General features: G+C 35.2%; 1 protein-coding gene across 2 annotated transcripts in view; it reads left to right on the plus strand.

The window, feature by feature from the left end:
- Positions 1–21,419, plus strand: part of LOC136848813 (uncharacterized) — a 39,783-nt gene that overhangs the window by 1,337 nt on the left and 17,027 nt on the right. For both annotated transcript variants that reach the window (XM_067121482.1, XM_067121483.1), the window contains exons 2-14: positions 209–354; positions 950–1,126; positions 3,779–3,902; positions 4,866–5,031; positions 5,246–5,391; positions 8,077–8,285; positions 9,725–9,848; positions 11,456–11,626; positions 13,130–13,246; positions 14,009–14,169; positions 15,771–15,924; positions 17,813–18,036; positions 18,547–18,658. In XM_067121482.1, the coding sequence (XP_066977583.1) occupies positions 232–354; positions 950–1,126; positions 3,779–3,902; positions 4,866–5,031; positions 5,246–5,391; positions 8,077–8,285; positions 9,725–9,848; positions 11,456–11,626; positions 13,130–13,246; positions 14,009–14,169; positions 15,771–15,924; positions 17,813–18,036; positions 18,547–18,658 (2,008 nt within the window). In that variant the 5' untranslated portion in view covers positions 209–231. The remainder of the gene's footprint in view (positions 1–208; positions 355–949; positions 1,127–3,778; positions 3,903–4,865; positions 5,032–5,245; positions 5,392–8,076; positions 8,286–9,724; positions 9,849–11,455; positions 11,627–13,129; positions 13,247–14,008; positions 14,170–15,770; positions 15,925–17,812; positions 18,037–18,546; positions 18,659–21,419) is intronic.

The following is a 21,419-nucleotide window of genomic DNA, read 5'->3' on the forward strand; positions in this document are numbered from 1 at the left end:
GCGGCTGCCGAAGAGCAAGAGCCCGTGCCAGGTTCGTACCTGGTTCCTGGTTCCTAAGCGCTTACTCCACAAGCGCAATTGCAGGCACACTACACTATTTGCGTGAGCTCTTCTGTTTGCAGATCTTTCGAAAGAAGAAATTGAAACAAACCAACACACGCAAGAGAGCAGTGAATTCTTTTTGATGATTTTTTACTGCATTTTTCAGATCCTTCAAGACACTCAACTGATATGGCTGCTACACATCCATTAGATGACCCCCATGACACAGGTCAGGTGTTGTACTCATCATTACTGGTCCTTGGTCTTGATGCTGTCTCTCTTGAGCACAATCTGCGTACACCAGTCAATCAGGTAAGGTTTATTTTGTCTAAAAGTCATAGTTCAGGAATACTTGATTACTCAAATTTATATTCTTTAATACCCAGATCACTCAAAGCAGTAGTTCTCTAGCTCAATGAGCTGGTTTATTTTTTACTCAAAAGCAGTGAATTAATCAGGCTAAGTATAATTTTAATAAAACTTAGGTTTTCCTTAATAAAAGCTCTAAATTAACTTTAGTTTTAAATGCTTCATTCGTTCTTCACTGGTTACTGGTGCAATATACTATACAATATTGTTCTATTTGTAACCATACTACAAAACTAGCCTAATATTACCATATGATTCATTAAATGTCATTTACGCTGCAGTATGTTTTAGAAGAAAAATGTTGTAAAATTAAGTTAAACAGACTTAAATGTAGAGCTACTGTTAAATTTTCTTCATGAATATTAATGTTGAATACAGTTGAGATAACTATTGTTTGTAAGCTGTACCTCATACATTTTGGTGGTCATAATTTTATACACTAATTATATTTTCATGGCATTCATTATACAGTTTTCTGGATATGGTAAGATTTGTTTACACATATGCTACATGAAGAAATCTACTTCTGTGTTTTCAGAAAATGTTTGTTCGGATGAATAAGAAACTAGGAGAAGAGATCCTTCATTTTTTGTTCACATGCATTGACCAGGAAAAAGCATCTAAGGTGTTCCGTGACTGCTGGCCACTAATCGATAAGAAGCAAGAATATCAGTTTCACAAGGCAACATTTGAATGGTACAAGTCTCTTCAACAGGTAATGAAAAAGAACTCTTCATGAGAGCAACCTGTGAATTAAGCTAATCATCATCATTATCAACACTTGCATCAGCATTTCCCTCTAAGAGATTTGACTTGCAATGATTTTTTTTAGTTTTATTACTAGGTCTTGACTTGGCCTCAGTTGCAGATTAGGGTGACTCAAACTAGGTCCGGTGCCTTCTGGTTTCTGATTCAAGCTGAGGCCAGCTCAAGACCATTTAATTTTACCCTGTTTTGTGAAATTTACTTTCATTTGTTGCCATATATTTTTTTATTATTTTCCGGTAGTAAATGATACGGAGCTCTCATTATATTAATTGACCAAAGTTATTTACATATGTAAAAGGCTTTTTATTGTTACAGTTAGTCTCTTATCTGTTACAGAAAGGTGAAAATGAACCTTATGGTAGCCCTATTATTTGTACTAAAAGATTCAAGGGGGTTTTACCTTGCCCAACCTATGCAGACATACACTAGGTAAAAAAAAAACTTATAGAATCCACATTAATGGAGACAGTTTAACGAAGCAATTTAAAAAAGTAATAATATAATCTTTTAAGACAAAATGGATTTTTTGGTCCATCCCATAACATTACGACTGCCTTTAAGTGTCAGCGCCTGGATACACACATTTTCATATGTGTGAAGATAAGTTGGTGGGTTTCTACCTGAAAAAGTACTTATGTTTTCAGAAGTCCCATCATTTTACGATTGCTTAAGTAGCTATTTCAATGGAGGAGACTAGCTGCTGTTTGGTCATTGAATCTAAAGACCTTGGAACCTTGCGACAAATGGGAAGCCAGGAATGCAGAACCCTGGGTAGTAAAAGTCCTATAAGAGGGCTATGCCATCCCGTTCAGGGAAAAACCAACTTTGACATCCTCACCCATCAGCTTAACAGCCTACTCGGAAGGCTCGGAGAGGTTTTTGGTCCGGAAGGAAGAAGTATTGTCGCTACTCAGGAAAAACTATGGAGTTGGTCGAAGACATAAGCATAGGGGTTTTACAACCGCTTGTTTGTCGTCCCCAAGGCATCGGAAGGTTGGAGACCAGTCCTAGATGTCAGTGCACTGAACGTTTTTGTGCAGACCCCAAGTTCAAAATGGAAACGAACCGTTCAGTCCTGTCAGCCATTCGTCAGGGAGACTGGATGGTAATGATCGACATGGAGGATGCGTACATCCGTGTCCCAGTACATCCGGACTCAAGGAAGTAGCTGCAGCTCGTATTCCAGGTCAGGGTCCTTCAATTCAGGATGCTCCTCTGTTTTGGCCTCTTTCCAACTCCACAAGTATTCACCCCTGTTCTCTCCCCTGTAGCAAGATAGCTCCATCTCATGGGGATCAACGTCTGTATATATCTGGACGACTGGCTACTACGCTCCCCATAGAAGAAAAGATGCACAGAGAACCTTCAAAAGACTCTACTACTGGCCCAAGAGTTAGGTCTTTTAATCAGTGTCCAGAAATCCCAATTTACTCCGACACAAAAAGATTCAAGACTGCCTGAAGAAAGTAAGAAAGTTCGTATCTTGCCCATCGTGCACAGCCAATGAGTGGGTGAGTCTGCTGGGCACTCTCTCATCCATCAAGAAGTCCATGCCTTTAGGAAGGTTGTATACAAGAGTCCTACAAATCTTCGTAAAGTCCAGCTGGCAGAGGAAAACTCTCCCAGACGCCTTCATGTTCCGCATCACTCCCGAGATCAAGGAGGATCTTCGGTGGTGGCTGGCAGAGGAGAGGTTCTCAATAGGAAAGTCATTGCACTCGCTGAAGCCCGACCTAACGTTGTACTTAGATGCATCAGATTTGGTTTGGGTGTCGCTTTTGAACGACGTGGAAATATCCGGGAAGTGGTCGTCGGCAGAGAAGAAATTACATGTAAATGTATGGTTTTTAATGGTTGGGTGATGGTTTTAATGTTGCGTGGTAACAAATTTCTGGTTGTATTCGTTGTACTGCACCTAGGGCAAGGGCATTTATTTCGTAAGACCTTGTCAGTCTTCAGAGTACTCCTTGACTACAAGGTTCTCCCACTGAAGTAGAGAAGACTCTGGGCTTTACTGCCTCGTCACTACAGTTTGTGATGAGCTCTAACCAGAGGCAGTATCTTCCTGCTGCAGCTCTCTCACCAGATAAGGTTACAACAAGCATTACACCAATTCTAGCTACCTTTCTAATTCAAATTCATCTCCTTTATTGAATGTTTTTTGATTGAAAATGTCCATTATTCCCACATCCTGTCAATGTGGGATTCAGCTATGTAGTTACTTGGTAAGTTACTTATATAAAAATGACATTTTTATGATAAAGTTTTATATATATACTTACCAAGTAACTACATGATCAAAGCCCTCCCACCTCCCCTTTCATGGACATAGGGCACAAACAAATTGGGCTCTTCAGCGCTGTTGTACCTATTCTTTCCTGGTAGTGGGCAGGGTCTAGTTACCTACACTAAAACAACAGCGCGTTACCGCGAATTTCAAATTTCGAACTGCTGCCGTTAAGTGAAACTGATAGCTATGTAGTTACTCGGTAAGTATATATAAAACTTTATTTTATCATAATGTCATTTTTAAACAAGTTACCAGTGTTCATCAGCTATTAGCAGAGTGTGAATTAATACCTTTATTGCTTGACACTAGGAGTACGGACAGCCTTTGCCTGCGGTGGTAGCCAAGACTTTCTTGTCGCCTGGAGGACCTAAATTTACATCTGCTTTAATGACATTGTCCACGATTGCTCTCCATGCTTCTCTGAATAAACGAGGTAGGATAATTTTTTTGTGCATTGTTGATATGTTTAAGGTAATGAGTAGCAGTGATTCATAGTAAGGCCTGATAGCCAGTGGGGTGAGTGAGTTAGTGTTGATTGTACTGTACTAGAACACACAGTAACTTGACTGGTTCATGATGTGTGCTGTGACAGAGTGTCATTTATTTATTAATCTGTTCACACTGTCATCTGTAATCTGTTGGAAAAAGGGTCTTGTTAGCCCAGACTCACAATTTTGGAACACAAAGGTCTGTTAGAATGAGATTTCCTCATTTTAAGTCTGTTAGAATGAGATGTCCCCATTGTAAATTGCCCTTTTTAGCCATATTTAGCCATAAGAGAGCACAGTATAGCATAGGACCATCCTATCACTAACCAGGAACAAACATGATCTGTTTTTATTCTGAGATTTTGTTTGTGTAGAAAATTAAAGTGGAGCTAAATAACTTTTCTGGCACACAGTTAGCAACCGTGTAATGTTTCTCTGAAGGTAGTCACATGTCAGTGGTTATTTTTAACAAGTATTTGCTGGTTTAGTTTTTAATATCCTTGTTGTATGTATTTTCGATGTATTTCTTGTTTTAATATCTATTTACTTAATCTTTTTACATTTTATACATATCTTTTAAGATATTTTAGTTATCTTTTAACCTGGGACTTGAAACTGAAATATCTTACAGAAGAGGTTCATGTACAGTATTATTGTTTCTCAGCTTACATGAAGTGGTTGGATTATGTTAAAGGTTCTCTCATAGAGAAATTATACAAAGCAATGTAGTGATAAATTTTTGTACGGTTTAAGTTGCTTTTACAGTAGTTTTGTTTCATATTGCTCTTAATTCCTCATGTGCTAATGAAGTGATATATTTAAAAACTGAATATTTACAAGTAACTACAATCTGTTGTTGCTTGTTGTTCATGGGCAAGGCAATTATAAGAAAACCTTTCCACCTTTAGTTTCAGAACACACGCTCATCCACTTTCCAACTCTTAGTCGTAATCCAAATCAGAACCGCAGCAAACTGAAACTTCTTCAGATGTCAAAAAGATTCTATTTACAGGAATTTATTGCTAAACAGAGAACAAGACAGTCTTTTTTGTCCAAGCTTCAAGAAAGAGCCAGGTGAGTATGTAACAGGATGATAATTTACTTTGGTATTTATTGCATAAGAGGTATGGTATGGCATGTTTTGTAAAATGTTATATTACATGTGGGTTTAGCAATTACATTATTAAAAGTTTTGCTATAACTTAGGGAAGCATTTGTAGTTGGTTTCATGATTGTCATTTTATTTTTATTTTGTGTATATACACTGATATCTCCTTCAATTTTCCAGATCCCTTGTAGAAAGATACAATGCACTGTGCTCAGAAGATGAAATGAAAAAACAAGAACTAGAACAGACCCTTCAGAAATGTGAAAGATTAAGTCAACAACAAAAAGATAGCTTTATGAAGAGTCCCCTCTCTGAATTCCAAGAGGGTAAGTTGCTAACCTTTTAGTTGGTTTTTTAGGCAGTATATAATGCTGACCACTTTATGTTTAAGCTCAAGAGTATTAGTGAACGTTGTATTTTTCTCACTGAATGAAATCTGGCTGTTTGCTTCTGTGCCTATTTAAAAAAAAGGATTCTTTCTACCAAACCCATAAGTCATATTGAGCTCTCATTCACAGTCCAAACATCCCAAAGACTGTTTTATTATCCAAACAGCCACAGCAGAGTTTTGAAGATATCACACTAATGTTTACAGCCAAGAGACATGGAAAAATGTGATGGATTGCGATGTTTTGGAACACTTGAAAACCACAAATATATGATATATATTCGAGTGGGAGATTTAAGGTGACACAAATGTCAGTTGATGTAAAACACAAGTACGCATTTACTTTAGTGCAGTACATGAAAGAAAATGTTAACTAATGATGGTGGAAATGAGATTCAAGTCCTTTTTCAACTGATTTAAGAGAGAGAGAACAGATATCTTGAATGAATTTTTGTTTCTTCGTTTGCTTAGTATATGCATAAAAATCTTCCCAAAGCACAGTCAGTCTTGATCTTTCGTTTCATTTGTTGTTTACTGTCCGTTCTTCTTCTCTTTTATTCATTCCCAGTCTTTTCCTTTTGCCAAATTCTGATTCATTTATCAATTCTGGGACATTGTTACCTGGTATTCTCATTTTCCTATGCTAGGTTTAATTGTTAAAAGTTAGAACCACAAAAGTGAAAGGGAGGTGCTAAGAGGATGTTGGATCTCTTCCCATGATGTTTACTTACTAAGTTAGAGAAGAGAAACAGATCACTTTCATTGTAATCTCTCTCTCTCTCTCTCTCTCTCTCTCTCTCTCTCTCTCTCTCTCTCTCTCTCTCTCTCTCTCTCTCTCTCTCTCTCTCTCTCTCTCTCTCTCTCTTTAACAATACAGAAATGCAGTATAAGGTGAGATGAAAGAAATGAAGTATTGTTAGTAAATCTCTGAGTCACATATAAACGAAGTTAATTTCCATAATAGAATAAGAGATGATAGATGAGGACTAAGGGTGACCCATGATGATGTTCTGTAGTTTAATTTCTTGTTTGTCACCAAGTTTCCACAGTGCCAATTTGCTTGCCTAATTTGAAAACTAATTAGTCACACTGTTCTCCATTTTTGTTATTCATGTTACCCACCGACTGGACAGTATGGCAATGGGGGTAATTGAGAATCACCACTATAGTCTTACCAATTTAAATCAAATTTTCAATAAGTGAATTTATAATCTTCTTAGAAAAGATTTATTTTGCAATATGTGTTGTAATTATTAAAAAAAACCCTGTATGAGATGAATTATATACATACAGTATATTTAGCCAGGTTCTTTTTAGTAATTTATTATGTAGTGGTTGAATTTACTTTTGAGATAACAAAAATGCTTAGTGTTAATGTTTTTAGTCACAATCAGAATATTAGGCAAATGGAAGTGGATGCTACCAAACAATTACCTTCCTGATTGGACATTGTTATTCTAATTATTATTTTTAGGTCCTCGTGTTCTAGAGATCTGAGTTGAAGGTATATGAAAAGCCATCTTTCCTCATATGTTTGTATCTGTTTTGAACAAAGATTCAGCGTTAATTTTTTCCACCTTTGGTCTGGTCTATAATCCATGATTTACAAATAAATACCTGCCATTCTCTCACTATAGCAATTTTGGTAAATAGCTATGGTTAAGGAAATTTGGAGTGGTAATCAGTGATCGATTTTTCGGTAGCTTAAATGAATCAATTGATTATGCTGAATTTATAATTCAACAAGAAGTTAAAAATAAGTAAGTGGTGAAACTATAACTACTTTTGAGACCCCCTTATAATCTTTTGAGATTCCAATGATGCCAAATGATGTCATCTGTAAAATATAAAAAAAAATTAACCATAGATATTTTGTTGTCAGGTAGCACTTGAATGATCTCAGAGAAATGTGTTGGGAAGATCTGACTCATATCCAATACGTTGGAGGCTGTTAAGTAATAACGATTGTTAAACCAGTCCAAAATTTTAAAAATATTTTTTTAATTTTCCCATATTCTTGTGTAAAATGAATGTTTAAATTTCATTATACTATATTTTTTTAGGATGTTTGCAAAAAGAAAAGAAATTCTGTCTTGGCCAATTTTAATGCAATGTACTGGCTATATAATTTTGTTTTACATTTTCAAGGGTACCAAAAATTACAAAATTATTTTACTTTGACACCAAATCCAGCATTCTGTATAAAGAATAAAATTACACAGAGTGACAGAAGAATATCTCTAAGCTTGTAAACAGTAGGCCAGAACAAAGTTTGTATTACCAAAGGCAGGTTTTGGACCCCTCTCTCCCACTCTAAAAAAGTGTAAATATCTGTTGGCTGTGTTTAATATTCTTTCTGGGATATAATCTCATTTTTGTTTTGCCACAGACGATTTAGCACTGAAATATGAGAAAGAGAATTGGCATTAAAATTTGAGGATAGTACTTTATTTTCATGCTTTAGATATTTGAGCTTCACAAAAACATGAATTTATGCAATTTGATAATTAAAAGATTTTTCAGCTAATTGCTTTCTTTGTAATGTTAAGTAGCAAAATCATTCACATCTGAGAATTTCACTGAAATCGGGTAAATAAAATAAACTTGTTTAAATTTGTTACAGAAATAATGGCTGACATATCCAAGTTGAATGGTGAAGCTGGAGACCTTTGGGAACGAGTCAGTGCTTTTCACAATATTGAGTCGTCTTCGTGGAAAGTGTTGTCCCCACTCCTAGACGGAACAATGTCCCTGTCACATATAGATGGGTCTCTTTATACACCTACAGTCCCAGAAATTGTGTACAAGGACTATGCAGTAGAAATCAATAAGGTCAGAAAATGATGTCTTTCCTGGTACATTTAGATAATTAGTGGAATGTCTGATTCATTATAAAAACAACAGAAAATTATCAATTGATTTTAAAGTGGATTTTACCAGATCAATGCTCGTTTCACTGATCCAGCCACAGAACAGTCCACTTCGTATGATAGAGGCTGATAATTAATCGTCTTCAGGCTTTGGTGATGGCTGCAGCTGCATTCGTTAATTCCTCTATCTCTTATGTCGTGTTGATAATTCAAGCTATGAAAACGTGGGTTGTTCAAGTTGCTGTCTGGAGGATTTTCCTCCGGGCTGGGAGGTTCCAGGAATTGTCTTCCATCTTGGATAAAGATGGGAAAACCACTCTTACTGATGCCAAAATGGATGTGTTGGTGTCACCTTTGTGTTGCCAAAGGCACGGAACTTTTCTAGAATTTGTCAGACGAGGTGAAACAGGAAAATTTGTAGATGTTAAGGTTGTCCCAAGGAATAATCATTTTATCTATCCTTCAAGTTACTTTGACTAGCTGGACTGCTGAGTATACTAGTACCTTGTGCTTCAGGTTTGTAGATTCCAGTTAGGTTCTTGACCACTCTGATGGTATCTACATGTTTATCATACTGAGACCATCAACTGTCTTGTTTTGCTTCTATTTCCACAAAGGTTTTGGCTTCCAGCCACTATAAGGGGTCTGTTTAGTTGCTTCACTGATTTTGCGGGTACAGTATACCATTGTTGTTGAGTTGTTGGCATTGCACATACTACTCTTCTGACCAGGAACTGAATGGATGCATAGGATACTTGGGCAACAACCTTTTAGCTTAAGGAAGTTGATGTACCTCCATGTCCTTCAGTGTTCTTCTGATCCTGTTGTTTGATGGTCCTGTTGGTGTATTTCCAATTAAACTTTTGATTTCTGGGACGGGAGGAACTATGGGGCTCATACTGGACTGGGGTGCGGCTACTAAAGAGAATCATCCAAAAGCTATGACAGTAATCATTGAGGAGAGTTCTTCCTGACCATGCTTTTGTAGTGCAGTTTTCATTTGTAACCACTGTAACCTGAAGTGACATGAAGTTCATGATCAAGGACTGGAGAATGGTACTTTGTCAGAATCCCTGGATGGAGTCTAACAACCTTCTGATCATGTCTTCTGCCAGTCAAATTACCTTTCTGTGGTAGCAATGACCATACCTGGGTACATAGCTGTCATCAAAGGTATATTTGTGTATTTGTGATAAAAGAGAATAAAGGAGGAAAATTAGAGTTTTTACAGCTCACTGTCTGGAAACACATTGGCCTATGAATGTGCATATTTTGTTACAGGTACTCTGTAACTTCTTTTTATATAGTTTTATATTAGTATTGCAGCCATGGTTTTTAACTTTTATTCTTATTGTCCAAGTAAGAATAGACTTGTGGTAATAGGTTTGTTTCATTTTCCAGGTTGGTCTTCAAGGTTTATATACTGATGGAAAGTTGAATCTCTTAAGTTTAGTGCAGTATTCAACCTTTGCACTTCAGAGCATCTTGAAGGTTGTGCAAGCAACTCATTCCCAAGCCAGGCCAGGTAAAGGTTTTTTTATTTTTTAATTTTAATTTTGTTTATTGTTTAGAATTTCTGTTTGCAATACTTTGGTACCACAGTAGTCTTGCTCCTCTCACCCTGCAGCAGGTGATGTCATTTTACCACTAGGCAGTCCCATTCATCTCAACTTATTCCCCTAGGAAGTCATAGCTATTATGAATTATAGCCAGTTCTTACAAGATTATATTTAAAGGTGCTTTTCGCTAGCATAAAGGGTACTGATTTTTTTCTACTTTATTTTGATTATAAAGTACTTATGCACCAGTCATTATATTCACTTATCTGTTATTGAGGAAGAAGCTAATACAGTATGCTGAGAGTAATTTCTTAACAGATTGTATGATAGATGTAAATGCTTGTAATCCAAATCCTTTTATCCCTGAAGTGGAATGTCGAATGCTTTAACTCACTGGAGATGGATGACTGACCTACCCTCCTGCTGCAATATGAACCATACCATCTGACCCTAATTCTCTTTAACTCACAGTTTTAACATAACATGTTTATAGCTTTAATGTTTAATTATTTGCCTACCTATTGATGTCTAATTTTGATTTATTATGCTTAGTTTTAGATTAATTGCCACTCTTAATAGTAGCATACTCTTAGTTAATTGCTATTCAGTGATGAAAATGTCTTCAGAAAAACTTAACGTCAGTAAGTACTGTAATTTCGTGTGTGTGAAACCAGGTTATGGTGGGAATTCTCCACTCATTTAGGTGGCCAGTTGTATAGGGTAATCATGTATTGTTTGTAATGACCTGAGTTTAGCTACGTTTGGTTAGCATTGCATATCTGAATCTGTATTAGGATTAGGTTGATTACATTCTCTTATGTAGGGAGGAGCTAAGCCTCCACTCCTTGCTATTACTCTGCAAGGTGACTAGTTAGTAGCTTCTCAGTTAGTTATAAATGATTTGTTTAACCAGACCTCTGAACTCTTTTAGGGTTCTTCTCGGAGGGTGAATAATACTGATTAAAGCAAGACAGCTCAAATTTCTATTCTGCACTATGGAAATTTTTCCAGAAAATTGGAGGATGGTCAGAGTGGGATTACTGTATTTATAAAAAATAAATGCTAAATAATCATACTTCCAAAGTATGCACAGAGTTAAAAATAAGGAGAGACTTTCAGATACTACTCCGTATCCCTCATCAGTCCTACTAATGGTATCTGAAAGTCCCTCCTTATCATTTTTAACTGTGTGTGTAAATATTTTTAACGCTGCTGTGGCTTTTAATTCTCGATATTTTAGCGTTGTTACAGGGGTGTTTGGTTCAATATTATTATTATTATTAATATTAATATTATTATTGTTATTGTTATTATTATTATTATTATTATTATATTATTATTATTATTATTATGTTTTTTGTTGTTATTATGGGTAGTACAGTAATTGTACAGTGTTTGCTGAAAACTTCAGTCTTTGTACTTGCTGTATGTAGGTATGTATGATATGTTATTTGCACGTGTATGCTACCAAAGAATTATGATGCCTTTTGGATTGTCAGTGAAATTAAGTATTGTACAGATATTGTGTGATTATTGTTCATTCATCACTAATTGGATTGTTTTTTTTCTCCAGAATCTGCCCAAGAGCTGAAAGTTCTGACAGGTCGTGCAGCTAGTATGAGTGAATCTATGAATGATCTTAGCAGCAAGCTTAATATGTTACTCCCTTCCCTCATAGAGTCAGTTTCAACTCTGCGACAGTGCACCTCCTCTTTTTCTGAGTCTTTCGATAACTTGGACATAGGTAAGAAAACTGTATCTGTGTTGGGCTTAAACTGAAATATGTGGTTTGCAGTTTTTAACTCTGCTTTTGTATCCAGACTGTCCCTTACTTGCAATTTGTTTAGCTTTACTTGTTGTTATAAGCGTAAGTTAGACATGGTTGGTCGTGATGAATTTAATGAGGTCACAACCTGTTGTGGGGAATATTAGCAAGTAAAAATAGCTTTACTTGTTATAAGCGTAAATTAGACATGGTTGGTCGTGATGAATCTAATGAGGTCACAACCTGTTGTGGGGAATATTAGCAAGTAAAAAGTTTTAAGACAACAAAATATTGGTAGCTAAGCAGTGGAGTTTTGGATGTTTTTAAATGCTTGTAGGCTTCAAATATTTGAAGCAAGTTGACATAATATCTCAGGAAAAATAAAAAGCCTGTTGTTACAGGCATAAAAGTAATATTTACCTTTGTTTCGTCACAAACCCAATACATTATAATGGCTTTAAAGCATACGCTACAGACTTCAGGCACTCCATGAACACTCTGGGCTCTACCCATGTTAATGTCTCTGTTGCTGTGTAGAGGATTAGCAAACATCTATCCAACTCCAATGAGAATTCCTTTTTTATCTATATTTTCATTTTCATTCTCGTAAAGTATTTAGGTACATTTTTATGCAGTGTCCCAAGAAAGTGATCCACTCTCGTATTAGCTAATGACGATTGAGGTTTTCTTTACTGGTCCTGATTTCAGTAAGTCCCCACCTTTGTTAGATCTCGGCTGCTATAAGTGATAAAATGTCCTGTGGATTAGTATTTTATTCATTATTTTCTTGGCTTTCCATTAATTGGTAGTGGTGTATGTTTTTCAGTGTCATTCACTATTTATGGCTTAATCATATTTGTTAGTTATTTTATGATATAATGCTGTTCTTTCATTTTAAGGTTAATTTCATTTTTTTTTTTTCATCTTGTAGGGATTAGGCTGGCAACCACTTTGAAAATAATAAAAAATCTGCAAATATCTTTTGATCTTATCAAACCTAAATCCCACTATTGTGCATTGTATCGCTGGCCACAAACTATACTGATATTTAACATAAATAGTTGATTACAGTATTTGCCAAATTAAATAGTATGCAGTACAGTGTAATACACCCCTTTTAGTATAGAGTTCTGTGCAGTACAGTATTAACAATGAAAGGCAAAAGAGAGAGAGAGAGAGAGAGAGAGAAAATTCATCAACTGTACCCTTACTATATTTCAGCATATTTACAATAAATTCTCTCTCTACCATTAATTAAGATAACACCTGGAATGCTTTTACCGTCACAGGCACCAGTTTTAGGCTTGGATGTCCTGGTGGCAAGGTGGGAGCATGTGTTTGTGAAGTATGTTTGGGAAATGAGCTGTCATATTTAATTGATGTGTTTGCATAAAAAATCAGTTTGAGTTTTAAAGAATAGTTTTTACTATTGTATAAAATGAAGAGGGAAAATTTTAATATTTAAACTCATTGTTCTTGCAGAAGGAAAACTTCAACTGTGTCCACCAACACCACCTTTGAGTTTAGTCAACACCCCAGTGAGCACACCAGTTAGTGCTCACAAGAGCAAAAAATTGATACCACTGCACCTTACTCCAGGTAATTATTCCCTTTATGGCCTAAAAGCATCATTGGTCTGGATTAATTACTGTATGGTACCAATAATGTCTTAAAGAAAAATACATAAAGGATATACGCCTATTTGTCCTGTTCCTTAGAGATTGTTAATGGATCATTAAGTTTGTAAGTTTTAAATAGAAAATATAAAGTACAAAAAGCAAACAAAAGTCAAAGTTAAGTCAGTATAGACAAAATAAACACACAAGAAGCATTTGTATGTATACTATTAATTTCTTGTACCATCCATCGTTGTGTACATTTTCAATACCAGCAGGGTAAATGATGGTAACAGTCCTTAACTGCTTACAGCACCTGTAGTGTAAGACTATGATAAAAAATTGCATATATATGTACATAATACAGTTAAATTTTATATATTAATATATGCATAATTAAGAACCATATATACATACACCATAATTCAGTATTTATAAAATTGAACCCAATGTTCTAATTATTAGTTAGGAAATGCAATTACCATCGCCATTGTTTCTCACTTCTTATAATTAGGTAAAACATGAAGCTGACAGCTTGATAAGTTAATTGAAATGCATATATGAATAGACATGATGGTTAGATATTTTTATAAACAGTTTAATGTTTTTTGTTTTTATACAAATATGTTTAAGATGTATATTTCAAGGGAGTAAGTAATAGTTCATTTAACATTGAATGTAGGCATCCATGTCCTTTCAGGTACATATATTTCATTGGAGTTTCTGTGTTTTTTTATGTTTACAGTATTAGGTCTTCTAGGCAACAAACGCAGAACAGTTCACTGCATGAATGGTATTACACCTACCAGACTGTTGTCATCCATCAACATAACTCGAGCTGCAAAGAGGTCTCCCAAAGCAGATGTTAGTTTTTCTTCATCAACACATCTTGATGATTCAGTTATAGTAAGTGTCACACATTCGTTCGTGAAAATCTCAAGCATTTATTCATTGTCTCTGCTTCTCTCATATGTTAGCTTTGGCTTCTTACTTTGAATGAAAGGTTAAAGGTGTTTGCTTTATTCATCCCAGCTACTCCATTCTTGCAACCAAGATTTCTTATATATATGTTTGAATATTTACATGTGTTTTTCTTATGCAAGTCAAGACAGGCAATGTTTGCCCAACTGGGTAGGCTCCAGTTGTGCTCCTATTGGTTGCACTTTTGAACTGTTCAGACATGACCATTCTGTGGTCAGCTATTACCTCACCTCCAGTCAGACCTCTGTATCGAGCCACATCCCTGCTTGTTGACACACTGTGCCAAGCCACTTGTATGCTATCAGTCCAGCATCAGCAATCAGCCATCTGTCCTTTTGTAACCATGCTTGTTCCTCCCATGCCTGTTAAGGCATTTCATCACCATGCCATGACTCCAACAGCATACTTGTTAGGATCTTTTCAGACAGTCAGTCTTCTAATGCATACATCACTTCATTCAGCAGCTACATGTCTGCTTCTAGTTGCCTATCTGCTGCCTCCAGTGTGATGGCTCCCATTAGAACATCATCTGAGCCAGCCCTTGCTCCTAGCTGCATGCTTTGCTCCTCTCAAGCTCTTACTCTAGGACTGTCATCATTAGTGGTGACAAGACTAAGGGGTTTGTGCCTAGAAAAGGAACTGCATCATGAATGAGACCCAGATTCATTTTTGTATCTGTGATTCTTCTGGAGTACCTACCCCAAGCCATTCTGGTAGCCAGTCCCTTGATTGGTCAAACTCTTCCTTAGAAAGGCGCTGCCACCAATGGATTGCCTCCATTCTGATAAATTGAGACATCTCTGTTGCATAACCCTAATTCACTGTCTTTTATCAGCTAACATGTATTACAATTCAGTATAATGTTATACAAATATTCTCTTTGATATTTTGATTTTTGTAACATTGTTTGACTGATCGTGTACATTATGAGAAAAGTTTTAAAGTGAGTTTTTACAGATATTATAGATTTTGCTTAGCAATGTCTGACCAGCCTATTATATTTTTGTTTGTTGATTTTGATTTTATTTATTCTATGTGTACAGCTTGTATTGATGAATTATAAATGTATTCTGTTGTTTTAGTTTATAAGAAAGTTATTACGTACAAGATATAAGTTGAAAATTGTTCTTAGACCTGTGGTTTAGTTGGAGTGCTTTTTGAGATTCTGTTTACAGTTTATAGTGTTCCCTTAACTCATCAGCCCTATTTACTTATCACGTACAATATTATGAATGTTTTATGCCAAGTTACATTTTAGATGTGATGCATTTTGCAAATAAACTTATCAAATTTAAAATGTGAGTATAAAGCACAGTCTGGTTTAGGCTAGAAATTATATTGAATTACCTTCAGTTTGACTTATCTTGAATGTTCAGATGCAGGCTACATTATAGATTTGTTCTTGTCAGAAGACCAGACCACTGAAGCATCAGATGAGTTGAGGGGTTACTGTACTTTATATATAATTTCATTAAGGTTAGGACAAGTGACTTTTTACATCTTAACTAATGCTACAATGAAAACAGATTGATACCAGAAAAGATGCCAAAAAACTGGAGGAGGAGGCTGGTCTCACATTAGAAATGGTAACTGTGGATTGTAGGGGAAGCTATCAACTCAAGCAGGACCAGAAAAACCATAAACTTGAGCAGACTAATCAGCAACCCAAGGGAAATAGAGGTATAACTTTCAGTTTTGTATTTACTTGGTTAGTATTTTTATTATTATCATTATAAAAAAAGGTATGTGATAGGAATTAAGTTTAAAATCATTGGTTAACTTCCATGAGTTGGGCAAAAAGTATACATAAATGTAACTCCCTGACCAAGAAAACTTTAAGGTCATCCAACCAAAAAAAAAAGAGAGAATGACACGTCAGCAGGAAGAAAAAGGCATGCAGAGATATTTAATATTTTTGTGGGCTCAGCACATCAAGTTGAATGTGAAATCTTCAGCTAGCAGTGAGCAATGGGAGAGCTGAATGGAAATTTTTTCCCTGGCACGTGGTCTCTGCCAAAACACATGCAAAAGTGCTAGCTAATTTATCGAGTTATAGATTAAATTTCTGATATTTTTTTGTTCTTGATATTGTACAATTACAACTGTAACTATTTTAAATTATTCACTGCTGGATTTTCCCATTACATATTACAAATATCCAATCCAAGAAAAAATCAACATTATTCTGAAATACAAGTGAGTAAATTTATAAAAACAAAAGTTACATTTGAAAGATATAAGAATTAAAATAGCATTCCATGAGTAATAATGAATGTAAATATTAAGAAATATGAAGCTTTTTCTCAAGTTTTTGTGCGTTTTGTCAATTTCTCAAGTTTCTTTGACCCCTGTCCAAACCTGCCCACTGTCCCTCTCACAATTTCTCTTCTCATTTTTCATTATTAGATGTGAAAGCTACATTTACCCGTAATTGTAAATATCACAGTTTGGAAGCACATTGTTTACACAAATTGAAGAGAACTATGATAGAGAAATATAGTTCACAAATTGATACAATATAGAAAATATTTATAATATGCATGTAAATATTCCCCTAGGAACTGGTATGCAAAAATGAAAACTCTCTCTCTCTCTCTTATTTTCTGGTACTCCACATAGCTGTGGTATTCTCTAAAGCATCTCATACACAAAGCCGCCTTATAGCTGGGGCACAAGGATTTTCTTTTTTTTTTTATGCTCTCTTTTTCTCGATGTTTGCACAAATATGGCATGCTTTTTATCCTTCTGTCCTCCCGTGTTGGCGGCACTGGTGCAACATAGTGCTTCCAACACCATTTTTGGGATGCATTATGATCAACTTTTGCCATCATCACACTTCTACAACTCCTTTCAAACTGAAATTGCCATTATTTGTAGAGCATACAGACTTTCGGAGAGGAATTCTGTAAAGACAAGGACTTTCCAGTTTTATATTTAATAATGTCACAAATACTCAGCATGCAAATGTCCATCAGGTGAAAGTGATTTTTCTATCAATTTTTTTGTTCTTCTCATGCTCTCGATTGTACCCATCTGCGTATCTGACCTATCAGCAAACTGCACATTATTATTCATGTAGTCGACAATATCTGGCTTTATGACTGGATCTTGTCTAATGGGTGTGTCTCCCTATGGGGGCTAATAGGCCAGCGTGTTTTGCCAACAAGGTAGATTCTTTTTTTTTTTTCCAGTTTAATAGCAAGATGGTACCCTTTTTTTAAAAATAAAATTTTTTTTCATGCCTAAGGCAAAGATAGGCATATCCTTTCTGTTTTTGCAAACTGTACTAACCAAAATCCAGCAGCTAGATAGGAAGACTCCAAACGGAGTGATGAATTTGATAATAAGAGAAAACACGTTTGCTACTACCAGATTTTATATGAGACACTGCCTGGTTTTCGGGAAGTTGTTCAAGAACTGTGTAAAAGTTTTTTCATGGTGAAAAGCATTTTTATTAGTAGAAACTAAGTCATCTAGTGACCTTGGCAGTACAAAGGTAATGGTCAGATTACATAAACACTTTTACAGCATTTAGTACTTATCATCTCTACTTGTATAAATCTTGCAGGGGTGAGATCAGCTGCCTCCAGACCTTCTCAGATTCCAAAGTATGGTATAAAGGCTTCAAATATGGTTAGTAAAGAGTCAGTGAGGCAGCGAGGTGACAAAAGCACCGAAGAAATTTGCAAGAAAATTACTTGTAATGAACCCGAGACATATTCACCAGGTATCAAAGAAACCAACACAACCATTTCTGAAAGCAAGCTTGCGGAGGAATTGCTTACAAATCAAGTGAGTAGTGATAGTAACCTGGGTTTTATTGTTGTGCAGATTGTAATATGTCAAGTCCCACTAAGTTGGATAGATTTCATTGAAGCAGAGCCTAAACAAGTCTTTGAGCTAGAGATGGGAGTTTGGCAGGTCCCATGGGTTTACCTGCTGAATCATCATCAGTACCCATTGCTAGTTGGAGAAGGGCTTTGCACACTCATATCCTAATATTTTTGGTCACCATGTGAGTGAGCTACAGTGTAATGACCTATCCCTTGACTCTGTATCAGCGACAATGAGCATTTATGTAGGTTGCTCTGGCATCAGTAACCTAGACTTGGTGATGCCAGTTTTAGTAACCGTAAATCAGATTGAATTAATGTAGATTGCTAAGTCAGATTTTTCTAATTATGAATTACACATTTGCTTGCAACAACAATTATCTACATATCATACTTTTTTAACTTATTGGTTACTCAAGTAGAGGCTGGCTAAGTGTCTTTTGATCTCTTGAAAGTTTAATGATTACAGATTGCGGATATGCTGGCAAATGATGAATATGATGATAGCGGAACTGCAGAATTATTGACAACACTTTCCTCAGGAAATAACACTGTAATTGAAGCTTCTGCTGGTGATTCTGGTAAGATCTTTTAGAAATTATACTCAAAATGATTTCTGTATTTCACTTGATGCGTATTCTAGATTGAGGTCTGTATGTAATAAGAAAATTATATGTACTGTTTAGCATTTTAAGTTCTTCCTTCGAATAATTTAATAAATTAAATTCTGTATTATAGTATTACACAGGAATTGGCAGCATGAAGTGGCATTATTCCATGAATAACTTTGATATGGCTGTTGCCTGTAATTTTCTTGCATTTAAAGTCTTCACCTTCAAGAAAATATCTCTTGTTAAAAAGGTTTTCTGTATTATCTGTAATCTACCCAAGAACTAGGTGTACAACATACATGTACAAGAGGTGCATGTTTATATATACACAGTTCTGGCACTATCATTTATTATGTTTACTTATTTTACCCATTGGGTAAATGCAGGTAGCAGTCCTAAGTTATTAACAGCACCTGCAATAATAAAACATCATGTAAATAATTTTTTTTATATATAAACAATGTATGACATGCAATATTATATTAATATCATGAAAAATGTTATTAAAAATATGTACATAATTAATTACCACTATTATATCACTATTGTATTGTAAGCATTAGGATACAAATTGTACCTTGGTAAATTATTTATAGTATTGGTCATGTTAGTTAAGGAAAAATAATATACGCACCATATGGATTTACCACATATGCAAAAGAAGAGGACAGTTGTCTTTGTCATATATTGGAAAAATTTTTCAGACAACCTAACTAACATTGAAGTTATATTTATTGATGGTACAAGATTTTTTATAATCAGATTTATTAAGTAGTTTTTAATCATTCATATTGGAAGTTTATTTATCAGTTTATTAACAAATTATTGACAACTGTAGACAAAATCTTCACTCTTCATACAAATATTGCAAATTTAGAAAATTATGAGCATATGACTCCACAAATCAGTTTATGTTTGAGTGAAAAGCAAGCAGGTGCTGTTAAAAACAGCGAGGCCCATTCCTTAAATCTGTGTAGTAAATTTTAAAAATTCATTAGGAACAGAGTATGGAATACTTTAGGCATACCCAATGATTTAATGAATCTCTCCAACCATCCCCTTACCATGGAAGAATAGGCTATATTAAATCTAGGAGTATCATTTGTGCTAAAACCAGGTCCCATAAACTTTGTGGTTGCATTGGATAAACACTGCAAAAAAACTTGTGACAAAATGTGTGTCTGAAGGTATTTTATTTTAAGAATGTTGCAGAAGTGGGATGATATCACAAAATCATATATTTTAGGCCTTTAAAGTTTCAGTTGTTACTAAGATATGAACCTCTTATGCTATCTCTGACCACTATTTTATAATAAAATTTATGAGAATACCAAACAACTGTTGACTGCAAGTTCACTTGATAAGACTCAACATAAATCTGCACCTATTTCATTTGAGGATAGATCCAGTTAGTTTCCTCTATGTAACAGGAATACCATGATATTAGCCTGTAGATTATGGCAAATGTCTTCTTATACTAAAAAATTGCCATCAGAAGGGAACTTTTAAATTCCATGCACTGCTGAGCAGTCTGTCTTTACACAGATTTGGTCTTTCAACTCCTGACTTTTCTAGAAGCATTCTATCAATTTCTTCCTCCACCCTATTGAGGATGAGCGTACCGAATACTTTCATCACGACTGACGTGCAGTGCTTCTTTAGTCACCATATTCAGTCATGTCACCTTTCTTTGGGGTCTTGGCTAGACTTACAATTTCCAGTCATCAGGATTTGTTTCCTTGTTCCATATTCTGCAAACAGGATGTTTGATACAAATGAAAATTTTGGTGGATATAGTTGGGGATATTTGATGATGCCAGTTTATCATATGCCTAAAAAGATTTTTTTTTAAAGACTGTGGCGATTTTATGTTACCAAATAAGAAATATAAGAAATCTTATTCGCTTCTAATTTTGTGGTTTCTTAATCTAGGACTACACACTTTTCTTTTAAAGACCCCTTCTAAGTATATGATAAACTAAAAACAAAATTTTCACAACTCAGACTTCCAGATTGTTTTTACTGTATTTGTTATTTGTATTAAAAGACAAAATTATCCTATCTTTTAAATCGGCTTTCATTTTAGTATCAGTCTCTCCTGCTTTCAGAAAGTGAAAATTTTATAATTTTGGTATTACTGTAGTGTCTTTTACTGTAATTTCAGTTCAAGTGAATTTGCAGTAAACGCTGGAATGCTACATGTAATGTTATGTGACTTTTGTTGTTTTTCTTTCTCATGGATTTTGAAATAAAAAAAATAGGTTGGTATGGAAGAGGTTCAGATCTGAGTAACAACAGAAACTTGACAGGCTAAAAACTATGCTCTTTTAATCAAACTTGGTAGCACAGAATTTACAAAGCTTCTTTAAAAAATTGGAGACAAATCTAAGAAAACAGAAATAATTAGGACAGAGGGGAGGAAGTTACACCAGATGGAGAAAGGGTCAGTGAGGTCAAATTTCAAAAAACAAATGCAGTATTTAAGAACTACGACATTTAGTACAGGTTCTGTAGAGTTGAAATATAGCAAAAGACTTGAACAATGGGTAGGCTGAATAACATCAGGAAATCAAACAGATAAACTTCATGCAGGAGTAAAATTGTTCATTACTCTGCTATAAACTATATTGCTGTATGGATATGAATCACAGTATGAGGTTGAAGCTGTAAAATATTACTAATTCTTTATTTTCTGATTGGCTAGGAATGTTATCCATATCAGACCCATATT

The sequence above is a fragment of the Macrobrachium rosenbergii genome, chromosome 19 (genome assembly GCF_040412425.1).
Source record: "Macrobrachium rosenbergii isolate ZJJX-2024 chromosome 19, ASM4041242v1, whole genome shotgun sequence".
Taxonomy (NCBI): Eukaryota; Metazoa; Arthropoda; class Malacostraca; order Decapoda; family Palaemonidae; genus Macrobrachium; species Macrobrachium rosenbergii.